Here is a 23,605-nt window from a genome sequence, read left to right on the forward strand (position 1 = left end):
AACAGTAGATAGATCCTGACGCCTTGAAGTCAGATTCCTATTCTACAAGTGCCATTGTTATCCCACTTCAGCAAGACAGTGCTGCCACCAGCAGGAAGATAAGAAAGCCTGGCAATACACTGAAAAAAAAAAAAATTAAATAGAGCAGAAAATCTACATAAGGAATGTTTCTCACCAGGTGAATTTTCGAAACTCCACACTGAGCAACACTCCTGCAGCAATGAGTACAGTAACATAACATATTAATGAACTTTCCTGTTATCTCTTACTGATATATGAAGAGAACAGAATCTACATTTTAACTTGATATTTCACAGAATATTCCAGCTAACTATGCTATTAACTTTGGAAGAGTTTTTGTATGTGAATGCTCTGTCCACAATCATGGACTCAATTTCCAGTCAAATTACTTCAGACAAGATTTACCAGGCCCATTAAAGTCTGCATAACACCCAGACTCAAACAGCATCACAGAATAATTTCAGACCTTTTGAGGCCTGCAACTATGGTAAGGCATAAATCACAAATCAGAGGATGGCAGGCATAAAAATTCAGACCTCTATACAATCAGCTCACACACCTGTAAGTCTTCAGATGGTATTTACGATCTCTTATCATGTGAGGGGCTCGGGACAGAATTGTATTCCGCAAAATCTTTCCAGCTCTGAGGATCTTTTCTGAAGGAACCTTGGTGATCATGGAGAAAAAAAAGGGACCAAGACACAGATTTTAAACTTTCTGCAATCTCTGTACTGCCTTCTACAAAACAAAACACAAGTTTTCTTTTCCTTAAATTAAAAGTCCTTGCACAGATGCTTACTTTTGCAAAGCAATGCAGTATATTTTCAGGATTTTAAGTCTCACATACTTATCACATCTAACAGAAAGCATCACTTCAGCTGATATGCATCACACTGTTGGAAATAGGAGTTATTTCCATTTGTCTAGTGGCCTGGCTCTACAGCACACCTATGTCCTATTACCTGTGTAATGGTTTTAGTAGGACGATGTGGGATGTGAGGTTCAATAAGAGGTGTCTGAAAAATAAAATGAAATTAAATACATTTTTAAAGGTTAAGCAGTAAAATAAAATAAAGGCTAAAATAAAAACTGAACAAAGAAGCTGTAAAAACAAAGAATGATGTGCAAGTCCAACCTGTGCCCAGGGGATGTGAGTAGAAAAAGCTCTCTGAAGACATCCTAAAGACAAACTTGGCTTTTAATGCTCAGCAAATTGAAACAGTGACATGACACATGAAGATGAATAACAAATGCATGTTATACTTTCTAAAGTACTAATGAAGTGTGCAGTGGCCAAACGTCACACCGGATGAGGCTACATGGGCATAGCTAGCTCTTCCGCTTGCTGCTCTCAACCTGCAGTGGGCACAACAGCATTCTTCTGCACACGGCTGCCTCCACCATTCAATCCCCCACCACAGAAACTCTCTTGTCCTTCAGCACCTTTTTCTATTCAGCTCTCTTCTCCCTTACAGCATAGCACAAGAAACAGGAATGAAGAAAAAAACTCTGCTCCCACTATCTGTCTTTTCTGAACTATCATTGGGCTTAGCTGGCAACCCTTTTATAGCCACTCTCTGAAATGCAAAAGCATGCAGGCCACTTGCAGAGACCTGGGTAAGGACTTTCACAAAGGTGCTGGTGAAGGAAAAAGAAAAGAGTAAAGCAGGTGACTTAGTTCTGCAAAGGGAAGGGTGAAAGGGAAGACTATCAGGGCTCTACAAGAAAGAAGCAGAGAAGGAAATGAGAGAAATAGCAAAACAGGCATGTAACAAACATGTGAAGGGAGAGGGGAGACAGGAAGCACGTGGCACAACACAGAGGAAAAAGGAAAGCAGAGGGTTAAAGGACAGTAGAAATGGAGACAAAGGAGAACAAAACCGTCGGTAGCCACCTCAGAACGATGGGAAGGCATTTTGCTTTGCTGGGACTGGTAGTTAACAGCATGGACCAAATTTACTTCTAGTGTGAAACGTCAGGAGACACGACATGAGGGCTGAATTTGGCTGGCGTTCTGGGCTTGCCGACAGGGCAGATCATAGCGAACACAGAGGTCTCCCACAAGGGCAAGACCTTGCACCTCGGCACATGGCAGCCACGGCTCCCTTACACCCATACACCAAAGGCAGGACAGCCAGGTCAGAAGTACAGTGAAACACATGCCAGGTACTGCTGGGTTGCTTGCTGGGTATTCGTTTTCTTAAACTGGGCATCTGTTCATTAGCTCCCACAGGATTTTAATGATGTGACAAAGTCCTTGTAGTAATCAAATCGTGCTAGGAGCTATGAATGCACGAGGAGACTATAGGTCAGCCAGGAAGGGGAAAATGAGGGAAGCACGTGACAGAAATCCATAAAGATAAGATAATATTAATGGAGAAGCCTGTATATGGAAAACAATGCAAACGGGTTTTCATTTCTACTCATACCTTACAAGAAGTCTCTGAAAAGGCAAATCAATACAATTAAATTGGGATTCCTGATTTTTCTCATTAATAAGTCAACAATTTTTCAAAGACTCATTTAAGTTATAAACATTTCTGTCCCACCAGAAGGGCAGTAGAACATCCCTCAGTATTTCTTGGTTTCTGGCACTGTGTGGACCATGCTTTAGACAGTCTACATTTGCAGTTAAAGCATGCTAAGAATAGCAAGAATCTTTTGAAAGATCCCTCTAATGCAAACAAAACCATTGAATAACAGTTTCAAACAGGTATATAAATAAACAATGAAGTCAGAGATATAACTCTGAGTATTAATAATTTTTGCTTCCATTTTCTTTTAAAAGGATTTCAAGTCCTCATCAAGTTCAATAAGACTGAAGGTAAATATATACTTAAATGGTTGGCTAAATAGGCACTGAAGTCATTATGAAAATTATTTTTAAATTCTACATTCTTAAAAGATTATTCTTTTAAAATCAATAAAGCACAATATGCTCACTCTAGCTTTCAGATTTTAATTCTACTTAGGAATATACTTCAAAGGAGAGATAAAATGTGTAAGTCAAAAAATGTAAGAGACTTTTACAGCAATAGACTAGTGAAAATGAATGCACATTTTTGTTCTTTAGTGTTTCCATTAAGCTCCAACAAAAATGCATAAAACTAACAGGTGAAAAAGTTTAATATGGATGAAGATTTGTCAATAAATCTCCCATCCTAACCAAAACAGAATAAAAGGGACCATTTAGAAGAAATCTGATTCAACCCAAAAGTGCAGAAAAAAACCAAGGTGAAAGCTAAGGCACAGCACAAGAATCTGCAGAAAGCAGCAGGAAGGCTTATTCACCTACATTTGATCCTGACCAATACAGAAGGATCAGCTGTGATGACAGAAGGTAACTTGAGTGAAGGTGATCATGAAATGATCCAGTGTCAGAACATTACAGAAGGAAGTAAGAACATCAAAGTAGAAACAATGGACTAGGAAGAAAATTTTCCATAAAAACAGAATACTGATAGCTAAATTCATGAAGCAGGTCATGGCGGAGCAAGTGTAAGGTAAAAGGAGTTAAAGAGAGCTGGTAGTTACTTAAAGAAACAATACTAACCACACATACAATATATACTAGCACAGAGCTAGAAGGTGTAGTAAAGACTCAACTTAGCTAAAGAAAGAGCTATTCCCTGACATACAAGAAGGAAATGCACAGAAAGGAGAAAGTAGGGGGTTTACAAAAGGCAAGTATAAAAAATATACTGAATAGCAAAGGACAGAATTAGAAAAGCAAAGGTATAAAATGAGACAGATTCTACCAAGAAAAGTCAAGAGGTACAAAAAAACATTCCACAAGTACATTAGTAGTAAAACAAATAAAATAAAAAGTGTTGATCTACTGTTCAACAGAGGGAAATCTATTGACAGGTAATTCAAGAAGGCCAGAAGCAGATGATTTATTTTTTTGTATCAGTGTTCATCAGAAAGATCAGTGGCAGAGAGATGGCTAATATTCTAAGTAGTAGAGTGACAGAAGTAAAATCTCAGCCTGAAAAAACAAAAGAATGGATGAGAAAATATTACATAAATTAGCTATTTTCAGATTGGCTGGGTTTGTAGAATTTCATGCAGGAAACTTGAAGAGCTTGAAGAAACTTAAAGAGGGCTGCAGCCATCTCGGAACCATTAGCTGCCACCTCTGCATCATCAGCAGCCACCTCTGACAACTCTTGGGGACTAAGGAAGGCAGCAGAAGACAGAAATATGGGAAAAGGAGGAGCTGAAAAATTATAGACATGTCAGTTTAACTTGTCTTCCTAGAAAAAGTCCATTTGTAAGCACCTGGAAGAGAACAGGAAGATGAGTCACATGTGACATATTAATCAAGAACAAATCATTCCACACTGATCTAATTTGTTTCCATGACCAGGTAGTGACACTGATAGATTGGGGAAGAAACAGTAGATTTTCAACCCTTTACTTTCGTAAGACTTTGGCACTGTCTCATAAGATATTCTCTTCTGCAAAGGGCATATTAAATTCTTACAAAATAGGTGCAAAGCCAGTTGGAAAAGTATATTTTGAAAGCAATTACCAGTGAAGGAAAGTTAAACTGGCAGTCATACCAGAGGTCAGTTCTGAGCAGCGTTCTCAAGAATATGTCACATCTGATAATATTAAATATGAACACAGGATGAAGTAGAATGTACACTGATTCTGCAGGAGACTTCAGGATGGGAGGGACTACACACACATTGGAGAATAAGTTTACAATTTGATATAGTTTTGACATTGGTCTGAAAAATATATGATGCTGTTATGCAACACAGATAGTGCTGACTACTTTTCTGAAGCAGGCAGAATCAGCTATATAAACATAGAGTAGGGAACAAGTGTCTTACCGTAGTTCCACAGAAAAAGAAATAAGGTTTATAATAGATACTAAACAGAACTGAGTAAGCAATGTCATACTTGTGTGAAAGCAACAAATACTGTACTGGGATATAGTAACAGATTAGATACATAATGCAGTTCTGCTTTAGTCAGCCTAGGTAAGACCTAAGCTAAAGCACTGTGTCTCATTTGCTCACTTTACTTCAAAAGCATCTAAACCATGTGGACAGAATTTAAAGGAGAGCAACAAGAATAATCAGAAAGCACAACATAAATAAGCAAAGTTGTTCAGCTAAGGAAAAGGCAAGTCTTAGCAGAAGTGTGATAAAAAAGTCTTCAGATTTAAAAGGCCTTTGAAAAGAAGAAAGAAGTGACCTAGTCCATCATGCAGAGATCAGGAAATAAAGAGTTTAAATTGCTGTAAGATTCAGGTTAGGCATCGGTGAAGCTTTTCTAACAGTGTGGACAGTGAATACTGGCACAGATTGCCAGGGAGGTGTGGTTCCTCCACCTTCAGAGGCTTGGGAGGATACATAAGGTATCTGTCAGGAGTGACACAGCTGTAGTGAATTGTGCATGTGGCTCAGGGATGGACTAGATGCTTTCCTGAAGTACCTTTCAGTCTCACTATGTGGCACTGTGCAGTTTTCGAGGACACCTTTACATGTCTAAAATTGGTTCATCCACAAGGTGGTGCTTAAAGACATGATCAGTAATACAAAGCCCAGAGCAGCAAGCCCGGACTCAAGAAAGCAAGGCAGTCACTCCTACCGAGGAACGACATCATTGCCACCCAAAAGACATGCCCATCAAAGAGTCCCCTCAAAGTTACAGCCTTTCAAAGCTACTGCAGTGAACTCTGGCTGCACTAGTGATGAGCTGAAATGCAACAAATGGAACCACAGGGCTTGGACTGAGTTTGCTATAGAAAGGCAAGTCATGTTTCAAAGGCAGCGAAATTTAACATCAATTAGCTAATAGGAGATACAGTGTTCCAGCAACAACCTCCTGTCAGAAAAAACTGGATTCTGTAAGGGATCGTATCTTAGGATAATAGTCACAACTTGGCTGAAATCCAAGAAATGTTTTGTAAGTCTTTACAGTCTTGGATCTCCCATTAAGGGATGCTTAGAAAGCACTTAGAAAAAAAGAAGTACCTCTCTATAAAACAGCAGAGAGTGAGCAGAGTGTTTAATTACGTCTTAACACATTCTGATATCTTTGAAGAATTAATGAGACTAAAGTACATACATGTTGCATGGAGCTGTATGACTGCAGCTACTTGAGGATCACATTTTTCAGGACTTCTGAATAAGGGGAAAGTTATCATGCGAAGAGCTCAAATATGCAAGCCAATTAGAATAGTTTACAAATTATTACCCATCTCCTGGCCACAGTAGTGACAAGTGTACCTGCTTTTAGCTTTCCTTCAGCATAAGATAGAGCAACACAGCAGTACCATCTTGAGCTTTAGCTACTTCCTGCCCTTTTCCAGCTAGTGCACACAGACAGTTTACTATGATCTGCTGATCCCCCCTGTAGGGGAGAAGGTGCATATGGTGTTGGAAAAAGAAAGCTACAGGTGTTGGAAGGGGGAAGCAGAAAGTGATCATGAGAACTGTGATAAAATGGCTTGCAGTGTTAACATTGACAAACTCCATATCTGTACATTTATGGATTCACATTTGCACCATTCAAACAAAGCCCTCATAAAGCCAATCACAAAACTCCTTATTTAAACTGGGGTGCAGCATGGAAAGTAACAATTTTAGCCTCCATTCCTTTGAAGATTCAAATATTCATGCATGAGAGCAATACCACAGATTTAAATAGGACTATTCATGTGTATAATTTTATGCACACATTTAATCTTTGCAGAAATAGGCCTTAGATTTCAAACTATAGGGCAAGGCCTGCCTTTATTTCTGTGCTTCTTACATCGCTGAGCAAGCCATATGCAAACAAATAAATAATATAATGAACAACAATAATAGAGACCTAACATGAGGCCTATATTTGTCAAGTTATTTGAATCTGCCAAATAAAATCCAAGAACATCTCTTATAAAAATACATTCTTCTATTCCCCTTGTTAAATAGCTGTAAAGGCATATTTCTTCTTTGCATAGAGGCTTTGCATATGAATGAATGCTTTAGATCTACAGCAGTTTGGATCTATAGAATCAAATGACAGAGTGGACCTAACTTACTACTCTCAAAAGTTAATGCAGAAATGCGTATTGCAAAGAACTAAGATGAAACAAAACAAAAGCCAATGAATCTTGATTCTCCCATGACCTCAGTGTAGCTCATCTCTGAACAGAGAACAAGTTTTGGTATTTATTGGAGTTAAGCATGGCATGTGAGGTTACCAGGGTGATTGATCAGATAAACCTATGCACTACTGTTGATCCCTTTATTTCCAACTGGGGCACTGAAAAGAATTGCAAGTGACGTCTGTTTTCCCACTGGCTGGCAGGGGATCCAGAAGAAACAAAGGACAAAAGTCACACAAGTTGAAAGGTGGCAGCAGCAACAGCCACATCACTAAGAGGTCTGTTTGGTTTACATCCTCAGTATTTACTGCTATTGGTGATTTAGGGCCTAATCCAAATCCCACTGAAATCACTGGGAAGTCCCTAATTGACTCAATGGGTTTTGAATCAAGCCCATAGCTAAGTATATTTCAGGAAGCAGAGCATCTTTAGCTCTTACGGGTTCCAGATGACTTCTGGTGACTGCCATGTATGACTGACATGCTTGAATATACTTGTATACATCTCTTGAAAGGCTACCAGTGCCCTACCTGGTTCACATGGGAGGAAATAAAACATACAAAAAAACCATTCCCACAAAATTGGTGCAAGTATAGCCAGTCAGTAAGATACAGCTGACAATTAGCAAAAGTCCCCACAGCCCTCCCACATACCACGTCCTCCTTCTGTTCTTATCATTCTTTCTCAAATCTATATATCCATTTCCAAAAAGTTGCCTTTTTTTTTGTAACATGTCATCTGTCTGAGCTACTTCAGACCAAAGGCATAGATAAGAATTCCAAAGATGAGGAGCCTTTGTAGAGATGACTCTTTTTCCAATACAAACCAGTATTTCCAGTGCTACAGAATAACCATATAGCAGGGATAAAGCTGAGGACACAGTATCAGAGCTGTGGGAGTGCACTTCCAGGTGGAAAGCAGTCTTGGACAGAGTATCCTAAAGTCAACTCCATTGGTCCTATTTCTATCTGCAGAGAAAGAGTGTGTCTATGCAGACTGTACCAACCTCTGCTAGGATGCTGCAGGTAAAACAATACACTTAGTGAATGCAGCTTGCTGAAAAACATCAGAGAAGCAGCTGGCCAAAGATCCTGTCATAAAAAGGTCCTTTGAAAAGCATTTTTGTCAAAATTTGAAGGAAAATGTTACCAATATTGTAGGAATTTCTGTGTTCTGTTAGCCTATGCTGGATTTCTGGAGTAGCCCTATATAGAACATGCTGATACACTGACCAACTCTTGTCATCAGACCTATGCCATGACATCTAACCAACCCCCCATGGTGCACAGTCTGTAAGAAATCTTGGCACACACTCCCTGCCACAGGGACTTCTGATGGTTGGGACATGTTACCAGGACTGAGCTCTGTCCAACCCAGACCACAGTCATATCTGCAAGGAGACCTCACCACGCTCCTCCAGAAGACAAAAGAAGTGGAAATAGAAATGCAGTCATCACTACCATGCTGGAAACATTTCAGTCACCTCTTCACTATCTCCCCTTAAATGTATGTAGCAGCTGAGAGAACCAACCTGTGCTCCCTAGCACTCTCCAGAAGACAGTACTGGCAGCCAAAGAGCAAAGTGCCTGCTTCTAACCTGAAAAGTCCAAAACTGACAATGACTGACCTCATGCCAGGTCTATAGGTGACTTAGCAACACTTTGCAATTAACAAAGAAGAAATTACCCAGAAAGAGCACTTGTTTCTGCTTTTCATCTATGTTTGCCAAACAATGCATGTATTAAAAGGACCTGTAGCCAGTCTAGATAGCCTAAAATTGTATTACCAAAGCATCTTCAAACCATCCATGCTCACAGAAGACAACCATATAGTTTCTTAAGAAATAGCCATAGAGAGCAAAAGTGGGAAGCAGGGCAAGGTATGAACAGAAGAACACACAGTCATAAGGATGTTTGCAAAATTAGGGAATTTCCACAGAAACAGGAATTAATCACATTTTGAAAATCTTGAGTTTCATAAAACTACAGCATAAATACCCATATATTTAACTAACTACAAACTAACTAAACCAAGCAAAATAGACTAGTAGAAATTGTCAAGACCAGTGGTTAAGACAGTTCAGTTTTATTCTTCTTTTCTGACTGCATGACCTGGCACAAATCATGTAATCACACTGTGTTTCATTTTCCCCTTTTTGTAGAGAGAAATACTAATAATTTCTACCTTTGAAAATGCTTTGAATACTGTCAGCAAATGGGCTACTATCAAAATATTCAGAGTAATGATGACTGTTTTAAAATCTATATTCTTTAAATGTAATACAATGTGAAGACTAAGCTGTATTTTAAAATACATTCTAAAATTGCTTTTCTTTAGTAATCTACATGTATTAATAGCATAAATAGGAAAATGTGTCCCTTTAAATTCTCAAATACAATCAGCGTGGCAAATTTATTTTAGAAAGTTAAATTGAAATTGCATTATTAACACTTTTACAATGTTTTTTTGACAAACCGTAAATGTCCGTCTTTTTAACACAAAATGATTCGGCCATTACCAAAAATGATACTTCACTGTGAATGTCAAAGGGAAAAAGAATATTGAAACAGACTATGACCAGTGCACAAAAACCCCCAGAACATGGCTAATGACGTCTTATTTTCCTGTCATTTTTCTACTTCCCTGCTACAATGAAACAGCCGCTATAACTACACTGCATGCATTGAATAAAATGTCAGAAAATGTTAACTCTGCTGTGAGCATTCCCAATATTCTGATAGAGGTGTGACTACAGTTGTCACAAGGAATCTCAAGCCAGCGTTGTCATGGGTTCCTCTACTGCTGCATTTTTTTAACCTACAGAAGAATAAAGCATTTTTTCATTGTCTCTCATGAGAATTACTGGTTTCTTAGTATCCATGGTTTTAATAGTATGTTTACCTGAAATTATTTACTTCTTGAGAAACAAACTATAACAATGAAGATGAAAAAGTACGATAAATATTAGGCAGCAAGGTTACTGTTTTTTAAGACCTGGCTTTCACCCATGCTATAGGTACACAGAAACTATTCAAAAGGCAAACTGAAGGGAAGTTAAAGATTAATGAGTTTCCAGAGGATTTATTTCACTTGTTTCCAGGTATCTTTATAACTTCTGCACACACCTCCCATGAGCTCTCCTATGCTTCAGTTACACCCAGATGCCAGAGCTGCCCTCTGAGGACTAGGTGGTGAAATTTTAGATGAAGTGGTTTCATGCAAAAAATAAGGGTGCCAAAAACCTGATGGAGTGTGAATTAGGGGGTGAAATTGTGAACCTATTAAAATCAGTGATAAAACTCTTGACTTTAGTGTAGTCAAAATGCTACCCAAGTGAGGCAAGCGCACCACTGTCTCCTGGGTGATAGTGGTTCATGTATTGTGTGACCCCAGCTAGTCATTCCACCTCTGAGTGTTTCAACTTCTCCACCTGTAAAATGGGGACAACAGAATCTACTCACATCTCTGACAAGTGACGAGAATGAGCAACTGAAAACACTGCTGAATGCTGCAACTGAAATCCTGGAAGTCTAGTGTCTACAAATTCATTCTGAGCATTTTATAACGATTTTTAACACAGAAAGGAAAAGTCATCAAAGTGAGACAGGGCGAGAGGGCATTGAAGGTTACCTCCCGAATTCCCTGGGGAGGTCAGCAAGAAGGTAAAGCCTCTGGCAAGTGGGGAAGAGGAGTTAATTTAAACCCATTTTGTGTCTCTTCTGGTGATGCCACATTCCTTCTCCAAGTTCAGGACAGTGCATTGTGTGAATGTACATGAAATGAAGAAACGCTGAAGGAGTGCAGCACATCTGCCTCAGATTCCAGCTGCCCTATGTAATCCTTCATTCTTCTTTCTGTCATCCTTTCCAGAAATAAATTTTTGCTAAAAATGAAACTGAGAAGGAATAATCTAACAATAACCAGTGCAACACCTTCTGTTATCCTACTTCACAGAAGATTTTTAATGATCTATGTCGATGTTTTCCATCTACATAGAATATATTTTCTAAAGAAGGTAAATGGTTCTTTGTGTAGTATATGAAAGTAAACAGAGGAAAGAAATCCCACACTGATGACTAGACCAGAACACATTTTTAAAAAAGCACAAACATTCTTCTTTCATCCAAGTATTTCTTTACTTCAACAGCTTTAAGTCTTCTGTCATAAATATAAAAACCATTCAAGCACTTCTGTTTAATTTACATATTTGTGCGTCAGTGGAAAAGACAAGCATTCGGCTCTTGGCAAATATCCACAAAACAACCTTCTTATCTTCCTTAAAACTTCTATTTCCCATGATGTCTACAAAAAGCTTGTCAAAGTGGAGTGTGCTGATGTGCTGAACTTGCTACCTATCCTGTCTCACCCAAGTCTCTCAAGCTGTGCAGTTTATCTGCTGGGTAGTTTTCAAAATTGGATTGTAGCCCTATTAGGGTAGTGCCCTTCTTCCTAATGCTTCTGATGCAAGACACAGCTCCTGTCCCTGACTGGGACACGTTAGCACTGCCACAGCTCTGCTAACCACAACAAACTTTCATGACCAGACAGATCTAACCAAAACAGAAGGGACATGGTCACAAGGGACAACACACATCTTCTGAGGACAACCCGTTAACATCATTACCTCCCCCTGCTATGAGGGCACATCATCATCTGATTCAGTAATGGGCAAAGTCCAACAGCATAAATTCAGGGGGGAAATACTGGCTATAAAGGGTAAGGGCTTTTCTTTTTCCTTTACAGTAAAATCCAATTGTGGTCTCAGACATTTAACTAGCATGAAATGAAACTCGTAACTGCTGTATTAGTTAATCAGTTAATTCAGTGTTCTTCATATACTTTAGTGGCAGTAATTGTATTGACTAAAAACATACAAAGGCATTTGGAATCAAATTATTAGATCTGAACAACATGGATTAATATGCCCCATTTTTCACATTAATTCCATAATGCAATGGGAATAATCAGTAAATGAAATACAAACATTGAGTTAATGTGCATCTGTATGAACAGTAGGTATTCCCTAAGAAAACAGTAAAAGAATAATACTATTAATTCCTGCCAATCTGAACAAAATATAATTAGCATTGGAAAATAGTAAATATTTCATATTTGTAAATTTGTTCCTCCCTCCTCCTAACTTCCTACAGAGCTTGCAGCTGCCTAACTTGCTACTATTTAAACTAGGCCTGTTCACATTTGTTCTTATTGTTTTGAATTTCAGCTCATCTTGCCTGACAACTAGTGTGGGACAGACATTTCTAAACATACTCTGAGCTGCTTCTGTTGCTAAATGAATCTTTATTGCAACTTGAGAAAAAATTGGCTCCACAAATGCACACAGAAAACTGCAATAATTAACCCAAGACTGATACAGAGAGGTGAAATTACTCTACCTGACATTTTCCCTAGCTAACCACATCTCTTTACATTCCAATTCACCATAGTATGTTTCTGAAAGAGATGACCTCTTTTTACCTCTCTCAGTATGTAGCCCAAGCTGTGTAAATTCTGTGATGTCTGGCTTTTAGGGATATCACAGAACCAGCCCTGCCCTTGTGAAATGGAAAGGGACCTATTGTATGCATTTTGTAATTTATCCCCCTTCTCCTATTTCTCTTTAATGTTGGCATTAATTTTCACATCATGGCTAAAAATATTGCTTCGTCCAGCTGATATTCTGTCCCTGCCATCTGTCAACCACTCACCTCCTTATTAAACATAATCTCAAAATCTCCTTTGTCTTAACTGACTCTTTGGTGACTCTTTGTGGGCTGTATAAAGGATAAGGACTGTTGCACTATGTTAAGCAAATCACAGTGTGAAAATGTTTGCTGTTCCAGAGAAGTTTAATTACTGTAATCCAAACCACCTTGCCTGGAAATACCGAATGTACATAGAGTATTCCCAGCTAACTTGTGTTTTAAAAAAATAATTTCTGCAATAATGTAAGAATCTTCAACTTCTCCATGACAGTTGGTCTAGGAAGATGCATCCTCCCCAAAGGAATTTCTGGTACAGTGAAGTCCAATATTATTGCAGATTGTCCTGTGTCTGTACTGCCACAAGGTCACGCAGCACGTTCCAGGCAGCAAGCCAGGTTCTATACCCCAAACTTCATAGCAGAAAAGCCAGACAAAACACAAAAGACAGCATTTCAAGAACACTGAGTGTAACACTGAAGAAACCAAACAGACCAAGTAGCATTCAGGAGCTCTAGCAAAGCAACTTCCTGGTTTTCTTCTCCCTCCTCCTTCCCCAGTTTGGACCAGTGTACCAGGAAGACAAGAGAGCCATTCTATTACACAGGCCCAGGACTGCTGTAGAGCAGTGGCTATGCATTTACAGTATAAGGAATGCCAGAAACCTTACTGTTACAGTTTTGTCGACACAGGTTTTTCCAACATTGCCCTGGAATCTGCAGCAGCTAACACTGACACTCAGCAGTGTGTGAACTGAATTGGGGGAAACAAAAGGGGAGGGGGGGGTTAGGCTCCATTATCTTGTGGACCCCTATAGTTTTGCCAGTCAAGAGGAGGAACCTTGTGCAGCTAATGACAACAGGCTTTTCTTAGGTTTGTTTCACAGACTCATTTGGAATAGCTGCCAGAACCCAGCAGCCTGCAGACCACAGGCTGAAAATCCCTAATCTAGACTGGCTCTGAGCACAATTAAGACAACTCAAGAGGAGGGAGAGAGAGGGGAACAAATATTTGCCTGAATCTCTATGTGTATTACAGCAATAACAGGAATACATTATACAAATCTGTATTTAAACACAGGAGACTGAAATCACACAGATTCATTTGAGATTTAGCAGTGAATTGCAATAGAGCTGCAAGCTGACCTGACAAAATGATCCCCTGCCAGTTGTCCCTCTGCTTCCCCTGCAGCTGACATGGGCTGGCAGAAACGCCAGGTTTGGGGCAGGAGAGAGTCTCGGTCTGGTTGTGCAGAGGCTAGACATTTAAGGCTGCAGACAGTTCACAGCAGACTCAAACAGGACCACTCTGGTCCATCCCCTCCTTGAACCCCACACCCAGGCTCTGCCCTGTTGCTTGTGCTGGCCCTGGCCAGGAAGCTAATTTTCATCCAAAACATCAGAAAATTAAGCTCAGATGAAAGGTTTATGTGTTTCTGACAGTTCTGCTCCCTTACCACCAGACAAGCAGGACTATCAGTGTGATGCAGGAGAGGGCACATGTAGCTGGATGTAGAGAGAAGGAATGTCAGAGGGGGGACACAGGGGAGGACAGGTGCCCTGCAGTCCCGGTGAAGGTCACTGGAAGCTGCTGTGAAGGGCAGCCACAGTCCTGCAGTTCTCCCTGGGGCCAAATGTGCTCTGCTCTGGGAGCTGATGCTCCCACCATCTTCCTATTGCGCAGCCACCCTCTCCTACCTCTGCTTCTGCTGTCACTGCTGGCCCTCATGTGGCTTTAAGGTGTGCTGGGACAGAAAATGGGTTTGGGTGAAAAGTAACCATCTGAGCCATTGTGCAAAAGGCTAGAAGGAAAGAGTGGCATGAAAGAAGATGTTTCTTTAGCTTCCTCAGATTCATGCATTTAAAGTCAGCTACTTTAAAGAGTGAGGATGGACAAAGCAGCACTGGGAGATTTACAAAGACTTAATCATAATTCTCCCTTGTTAAGCTACTGGCTCTTTCTCCATCCAGTTCATAGTTAAGGTTATTATACACATTGTTTATATAATTTAATTTCCTAAGATGAAAACAAGTGTGGCCAAGTAACCCTGATTAGAAGCAGTGTAATAACTGGTATTGGAAGTAAGCTTGGTTTTTTTTTTCTTTTTCATTTTTATTTTGGAACCTAAATTATGTATTCTTTTCATTTCTCTACTAGTCAACTCAGCTATGTGTATTTGTATTTCCTCACTAACTGCCATTTTTAATTTTAAGACAGCTGCATCACTGATGATAAAGCACACAAAGATCAAACAGGTTCACAATCTTGTGCCAAGCTTTCTTCCAGAAGCAAATTTACAAAAAGAATAAATAATGAAAAGTCATAAATCATAAATCTTTAAATACCTGAACAGCACTTGCTCCTTAACCATCACTGGAGATAATAGTCCTAATTACATTTTCGGCTCTGTCACAGATAGCTGACATTTTTACCTCAGCAATACTAACTCGAAAAGGCTCTAAATGAGCACCACAAACCGAACACTTGTTTTAGTAGTGGTGCTCTTTGCATGGAGCCAGCACAACAGGCTCCTGGTTCTTGACTAGCTAACACAAAAAGAACAACAAAATCACTGGACAGCTTTCCCCCACTATTTATTAACCTCTCAAATTTTTGTCATCTGTACATAGACAAAAAAAGATGCTGCTAAATGATCAGATAGGACACACTGATTACTTCTCACTGACTCAGAACTATAAATGACTTTGTGGAATACCAATTTCCAGCATGCATTGTAGGACAGACAGTCAAAATGTTCTGCAAGAGATGACATGAGTGACTAGAAGGAATCTGATTTTAAGATCCCTGATCCAATTTTTCTGCCAAACTTGAGAAAATAATTACAAGATTCAAAAAAATTCAGTTTGCTCTTTCAAATAAAAGTGCCAAATGCATTACTTGTATACGCTTGACTTGTCTGAAGACAAGAACCTTGAAAAGGACTATCTTTTTTTCTCAGTATAATTACCCCCTCTTTCTGCCTTTCAACTGCAAGAGATAAATGGAGCATATGTGCATGTTTTTTATGGGTTGGGACAGAATCACACAGAAGACACAGCCAAGGAGCAAGAGTCATTAAATGTGACTCCACAGTATATATTATCAGACTGCCCTTGCCAGCACTGGTATGTAAGGCAATATGCCGTTTCCCCAGACAACTGGAACTGACAGTGATGCTCCTGTTGAAAGAAGGTCCCATGCCTACTACACAATATTAAGTATTTTACAAATCCTAGCATTTTCTAGGAATTTCTATTATCTTTCCATTATTTATTTTATTTATCTAAATTATGATAGCAACACTCATTCAGCTAGGCAAGCGGAGTCAGAAAGGGAAAACGTCTCTTCAGCAAAATTGCCTTTCCCGTGCTACTCCAAGCACCTCCATAACCCTTTTGTGGGAAGAAGGTTAGTCAGGGAAGAGGTGAGTACTTGCTTACTCTGCTACTCTGAAGAAGGCCAACAGTGTGAGTTAGATCCCCTCCAAATTACAAGATTAACAAAGAAATATATATCACTTAGTTTTTCATTTGTCTCTTGATTTCTGAACTTCTTCCTCCCACTCCCAGTGTCTCTTAGGATTATCACACCAAACACTGATCACAATAAGCTCCTGTAACACAACTCATTTGAAATGTATGAACACGTATGAATCCCATGCCTTACAAAGTTCTGAGTAAACAAACATCTTTCTGGCTGACAGTCACTCCATCTTTTCCGTGACTGCAAGCTCTTTGTAGCAGAGGCCTCATCCCTCCTTTGCATCACAGCAGCCAGCACAAACAAGAATTACAAGGTTTTGGGATACACATAAATTGCAATAAAGGCTGACATAAAAATTAAAAAAAAAAGGCAAGAGAAGAGGAGAGCACCAAAATAACAACAACAACAACTGCTTGAGGGGACTCTTCATTTAGACAAATACTGTGCAGATCACATATATTAATACTCAGATGTAAAAGTCATGGAACTAAAAGATCATATAGTTTAGCTCTAACATTCACTTGAGTGTATGGATTGTTCTGCTGGTAACAGAGGAGGTCTCTCTCTCTCTCCCCTGTACCTCTCATTCTTCGTCTTTCCACTTCTCCCTCATGATAAAAGCCACACTACCCTGATTTGGATCTTGCAGGTAGTTTCACAATGACTCAGAAATTCATTGCAGCACTTAAGAATGGTACAGATGCAGACACATTTTTCCAAGCTTGGTTTTCCATTCATGAGCAAAGGGCAGTGGTTGCTTCTGGAACGTTTTGCAGCTGTGACAGGAATGGGAGGCTCTGTCTTCAGATGCTGACAATTCAACCGTGCTGTGCTATTGGACACTATTCACTATTTTTCCCATTATTCATCTTTTCCCAAGGTAAATGTGGGAATTTGTTTATATTTTAAAACTGAAATACACCTACATATATTTAATCCTCTGTTGTTATTGCTCTTAGAAAATGTGGGTTGCAAAATTCTGCCCTTTTCTGCAAAAAGTTTAATTCATCTACCAAGAGAAGTCTTGCCTCGATCTCTTACCAATCTCACTATCATTGTAGACAGCTCTATTTATCCTTAGAGCTGTCCTTAAGAATCACCACAATGAAAACTCCTCATTGTAGAAAGAAGGGACCATATTTTTTCTTCCAAATTCATGGAAGGGCTTCAAGGACCAGGGATCCTTGAACTCAATCAAGTACACACTGAAGAGAAATTAAGTTAATTTGACATGTACACTGGTAAATACACAGCAACCCGGATCAAGGATTCTGTTCTTTTTCTCCACAATGCTGCTCATTCCTGTATAGCAATAGATCAAATGAGAATCACTAATCACATCTGCAGGTTTCATATTGGGGCTACTCTGGCTAGTTCTGTAGTGGTCAGATTGGAGCTCAATTATATGATTAGATATGGCAGAAGAAACTGTTTCCAGTAGAAACTGCCATTAGGGTCTCCAGAATTCAGGATACACAATGAAATCATGGGTCACAGATATTTCATAGATTATCAGGTAGCTGAATTGGATAACAGAAGATGGGGTGGTGCAAGCTTTTCTTTGAGGCATCACTATTCACACTGGCATTTGGAAGGGAAACCTACAGCTGTGTATCATCTCTATATGGCTGGAACTGGAGATAGTGATGTACCAAAACCTTCTCTGACGGTTCTGCAACAATTTAGTTTATGCAAAGCCTACTTATGTAAGCCAGCAGACCTACTAACAATTTTGTTTACATTAAAGAGCTCTGATGACATAGAAAGACCTTCACATTTTTCATGATGAAGTTCATTACTAACGTATGAAAAATGTATTTTTCACAGACTCCTACTCATCTCATGCTCCTGTCTTTGTTATCTCTCCTGCCATATGCTATCACCATGTGACTCATTGCCAGGGACTATATGCACAGCCTCTGCACTAGCCAAACTGTTACAGGCTGTGATAATGATTGAACCCTGAGCACTTCCACTTAGAGCAAAATGAAGAACTTGAACAGACCTCTAAGCAAATTACTTTCATATATGTGAAATCGGTGCCAAAATATCAGAGCAGCCCCTAAAAGTAATTGGTACGGTTAGGACTGCATGAAGACATTATTTAGAAATATTTGCACATAGTTAGTGCTTTTATACAACCACTTTAAAAACAGAAAATTAAAGGCAATTATTTTTTTAACCCTATGCTAACATTGTATAGGAGAACTGACTCTGACACACAGCCCAAGAGAGGATAGGAATTAATGCACACATATCACTAAACAGTTATATAAACCATGCACATAGAAAATCAGTTCTGTTATAACACGTTGGAGAGGTTACCACTTCCAAACAAACACCTTGTTGTTGTACCTTGCTAGAACACTGCCTGCTTTCCTGTTCTCTCTCTCTCTTTATTCTTTCTTGTAGGCTCACAATTTCATGAGTATGTGAAACATTTCCCTTCCTGTTCTGCTAATGCTCTATTAAATTTCACATTTCACAATCTACTGAATATGTTAAAAGATAAGCTTTCTTCTCGGTCATCTGGGAAAAGTAAGTTGAAATATAGGGAAATCAGAAGTCAAATTATTGTGTTTATTGCTAGAGTAGCTAATATGGTGAATGAACATGATTATTACTTGTGTGGGCTTTTCAAGGCTGGTTCTAGTGAATTGTGATGTCATCTTTACAAACAGTATACTTTCAAATGCCCAGAGCTATACTTAAGTGCTTGAAAATTGAAATAAGTGAATATTCATTTGCCTGGCAATGTTGAAAATTGCAATACTTTGTGGATTAACACTTAGATTATGTCCTTCTCTGTCAACTGAAAGATCTTTTCAATATAATTTTATTAAATGCATTTAGAGTTGATAAAATAGCAAATCATGTTTTCACAATCATTCCAATTATTTAAATGCATAAAAATCAGCATGGCACCTAAGCCTTATTGAAAATTCAGTAAAGAAAGGAATCTACATTTTATCGCATGAAGAAGATGGATGAAAGGAGACTTTCAGAGGAGTATTTCAGCACATCCTATAGGAGCTTTGCTATAAAAAATACCTTCAAATAAATCACTTCCAATAAGCTTCCAGTCTAGAGGATCTGGAGTCATTACATGAAAAACATAAAGGGGATGTCTCAGCCTGTAAGCTTCACAAACTTTATCCGTGTGTTTTTCGAATATTACTTCATGCACTAGGGGGAGCTCCTGCAACTCTTTATCACAATAGAAACCTGAAGTCAATATGGGGAAGGTAATGGAAATAAAGCATGAGAGAGGTTTCAGAAAAAAAACGTATTCTTCACCCAATAGCAAGAATGACTGTATGAAGTTGCACAACTTAATCTGCTTATATCTTCTGTGTTCAGTATGGTTTCCTCAGCATAAAGGACATGAAGCAGCACTTTCCCCCCTTCAGGATGCATGCTTTCAATGAAGGTGGCACAAATTTATGTAGGTTTCAAACAGTTATAGAGATTAAGTTATAAAAAAAGAAAGCTAGCATGGTTTTTGAGGTGAGAAGTTGTTTTAATTGAGTGTGTCACAGGAAAAATATATGTGAGCAGGTAATCAAAGTCTGTACCATAATAAACATGAAGAATTGAAGTCCGTACCAAAACAAACATGGATAAGAGGACTCCATTAACACTGCTCAGTCAGCCTCCATTCTTGAAATTCTCTGCTTCTGAGCACTTAATTTTTCAGCCTTCCTTTCAAGCATATTTTTTTGTGTGTGGTTTCTTCAGGATGTGGAGGTTCTTTTAGCAAACTGCAATATGGAGATTCCATTATGGAAAACAACGTAAAACTCCAGCTTGGATCATTAGCAGGGTTATAACTTTTTGACTATCAACTAATGGAATAAATACAATAATTGTTATTAATCACAGATTTCTATTCTTTGTGTGGATCACTCCTATGGTCTCTTAGGCATAGCATCCACAGTTTGCAAAGGAGTTTAAGACATTTACTGATAGCAGAAAAAAGCATTCAGCACCACACTCCATAGGAGAGTGGAGATTCATGCTCTTGATGGGTCTGTCCTCTGTTCTTACCCACATTCACTCTTGTGTCTCTACAACTCATTTCTGCAATGCCCTCTTCTTTAAAACTATCATGAATCTCATGTCTCCAGAGAAGAATGGGCTATTTCTTTACTCATTTCCTACTTGGGCAGCAATAGAGGGTGTAAAAGCACAGGGGAGACAACTGTGGTTTTCAATTAGTGTCTGGCTTTATAATAATCAAAATCTTGCTCTAGCAACTAGAATGAGTGACTGTGAGAAAATCCACACTGTTAAGCATCGACACGGGAATGCCCAAGCAGCCTAGGACCAAAGACGAATAGCGTGGGAATTCTGCACATGCAACATGCACAGCCTGTGTGCACAGGCTTGCAGTTACACTGTAATGAGCCTCTAGTGAGCCAGTTTCAACAGAGATTTTTCAAGGCATAACAATATATTTTGTAGGGGGTTGCAAATGACACTTCTTACTGCCAGAACAAGCCCCAAATGTCAAGGTCCTAGTCCAAAGGAGAGGATTGCTAGTGTATCCCTGGGAAGAGCTATTTAATACATGCTATGTATTTTCCCCCAACCTCAATGTCAGAGGTTTGATCCATTTCAATTTAAAAATCAGCCAGAAGCATACTCTCAGCATGGCAAATTCAGTGTAAACAGTGAAAAAGTGGCCAAATTGTAAGAACAGATCTTGTAGTGGGAACCACCATGCAACCCTGCTGCCAGCCCTGCTGGTAATATATGGAAACAGAACCACTACCTATTCTGTCCGCATGCTGGAACACGACCTCCTCTGTGTTCTAAGTACTCTTCTGTGTCTTTTCCAAAAGTGTATTTGAAATTATTATTGATTTTGTCATTTTGGCTTTAGGGTTATTTTCATCTCACAGATCCAGGTATATCCAACTCTACCCCATGAGAATTTTCAGAAACTAGAGCTAGAGAGACCGGTGTACAGATATTAGACTGACTAGTTAAAAAGACTGAAGCTGTGTTATTTTCCCTTATGCAAGACAGCTTTAAATTGACTTTGTTTCCATTTCCCAAAATATAACTGGGGACAGTAGCATACTCTGTCTCAGTATTTTATGCTCAATTTAACTGCTACATTGCATTAAATGATGTGCAATAATGTAACTCTAAATGCAAATGAATTTGTGTTTGGTAAAAAAAAAAAAATCACTTTGCTGCCTTCCCCAAATAGAATTTTTTTATAGATTTTAATGAACTAGGAAAACCAAACATCCCCATATGGTGAGAATATTTCAAGGCATATATTAAAAGAAAAATCTTATGTTACTCATCTAATAGATGTGACAGGAGAAAAAATTAGGCTATGAAGATGAAACTCAAATAATTAGCAAATATGGAAAATCATGTATTACAGTGCTTGTAAAAGATTCAGCACAGGCTAAAAGAGAAAAACATGCATTTCATATTTCAAGAGTGGAATATGTTAAATTACATTTGAAGCAAATTATTTTTAGTTATAAACTTCCCTGTAAAATTAAAAAAACAACTCCCTCCCGAAAGAAATGCATCATTATGATCAGAATTACTGAAGACATTATGTTATCTCCTTCTGTCTAAGAGTGTAATGTTTTCTTACCATATGAAAGATTTTGAGGAACTTTCTCTGAATCTCAGAAAGTTCCTCACTTACTCTTTTTCTGGACATTACAGAGTAGCCTGCGGGCCTCTCTGAGCTGTATTTGCTGCCAGTCCCACAGGCATCATTCTGGCAATCTAAAGTAGTGTAAAGATGTCCTGCAAATACTTCCCTTTCCCTGGATGAATGCCCTTCCCTGATGCAGTAGCCATTTTGACAGTCATATATCACCGTAAAATAAACAAAATATATAAAATCTACAAACACACGGCTGTTTTCTGGTATCCTGTTATTTCGTATTTCGAATAGCTGGCAACAATTCTGGGAATTTGGCCCTGCAATCCCAGTACCTCCCTGATCACTCAAAAGTGACTGCAGGGCATGAATATTGACATGTTGTGTAAGCACTGTTAACAGTTGTACAGTTTAAAATTGCAGGAATGAATCTTGCATGCAGTAAACAAAGTTCTTGGGTATTGATTTCTGCTGCATTTACCTTTCACTTAATATAACTAAAGAGAACCATGGCCACATGGCAAAAACACAGAACTAGGATTCATGAACTATTTCTGTGCTGTGTAGGTTCTTCTGCCACATTTGTCATAGGACTGTCTGAGCTCCTCCAGGATTAAACAAAGTGACAAGTATCTGTCACATATTTACTCTCTCAGCTTCTCTCCGCAGAAAAGTGTACAGTGTGGGAGGGAGAAGGATGGCTGCTTTATATATGTGTCTTGAAAAGTAAGTTAATATGGTTTGCAAAGGACCTTATTCCTGTAAAAGTCATTGAACAGTTTGAGCCTGCCCCAGCCAAGTTCTGTCTCCTACCCAACTGAACATTACTTGGTGCGGGAAGAGTCCTGTTGGGCTAGAAAAGCCCAGCTATTGGCAGCAGTATCAATCACTAAATTTTGCTCAGTTTCTAAAATACTTTGTACCTGAAAGTGTATACTTCCCTTAGCTGAGTATCATTGCCCATTACTGGGGGGATATCACCTTATAGGAAAGATGGATATTTTTACCTTGTAACCTCTATCTGCTTCAGAAAATACAACATCTTTTAGTTTGGACTCTATGCCTGGTGCTTTCATTGAGAGGTCAGGCAAGACTACTGATCTGGCTTAACTCCAAGTGTAGCATTGAAACGCCAACATCTTAGAGAAGCACTGCGACTTAACTCATAACTGTTTGTAAAATACTTACAGAATGAAAGGTGCTATCTAAGTATCTAAGAATTATTATTCAGTGCATGGAAAAATGTTTATTTTCCTACAGGATAAGGCTGTGTCAGGAAGTGGTATAGCCTTAGTGAATAAGACTCTAGAAAAAGGAACTGCATACTGTTACATTTATACATTTAATAAAGGCTGAATGTGACAATTAAGAAAGGTCAGTACCCTTGAGGAAGCAGGACAGACAGACAGGGAGAGGTGGAAGTAGTTATTTTCGCATTAAGGAAACACACTAAAATATTCATTGTCTTTATCTGCTGTCAAGAGATGTTTTTTGTGTAACAAAAATACCTTTAACCTTTTAAAGACATCACACAAATGCATCCAATTAAACTCCTATGTCCAGAAACAAGGCATCCAAGCATCTGTTTATTACTGTAACTTTTCTACTCCTACCATAAAAAATTCTAAAAGTTATTAATCTTTACAGCAATTC

The 23,605-nt window shown here is 38.8% G+C and overlaps 1 protein-coding gene across 8 annotated transcripts in view; it reads right to left on the reverse strand.

Moving 5' to 3' along the window:
* The window catches only part of RAPGEF4 (Rap guanine nucleotide exchange factor 4), a 159,723-nt gene that overhangs the window by 56,854 nt on the left and 79,264 nt on the right, over positions 1-23,605 (reverse strand). For 6 of the 8 annotated variants that reach the window (XM_030017964.1, XM_030017963.1, XM_030017966.2 and 3 more), the window contains 2 exons: positions 984-1,037; positions 581-687 (listed from right to left, as the gene is read on the reverse strand). In XM_030017964.1, the coding sequence (XP_029873824.1) occupies positions 581-687; positions 984-1,037 (161 nt within the window). The remainder of the gene's footprint in view (positions 1-580; positions 688-983; positions 1,038-23,605) is intronic. The other 2 variants (XM_030017965.1, XM_030017970.2) reach the window with 1 other exon arrangement.

This window comes from Aquila chrysaetos, chromosome 6, assembly GCF_900496995.4.
Source record: "Aquila chrysaetos chrysaetos chromosome 6, bAquChr1.4, whole genome shotgun sequence".
Classification (NCBI taxonomy): Eukaryota; Metazoa; Chordata; class Aves; order Accipitriformes; family Accipitridae; genus Aquila; species Aquila chrysaetos.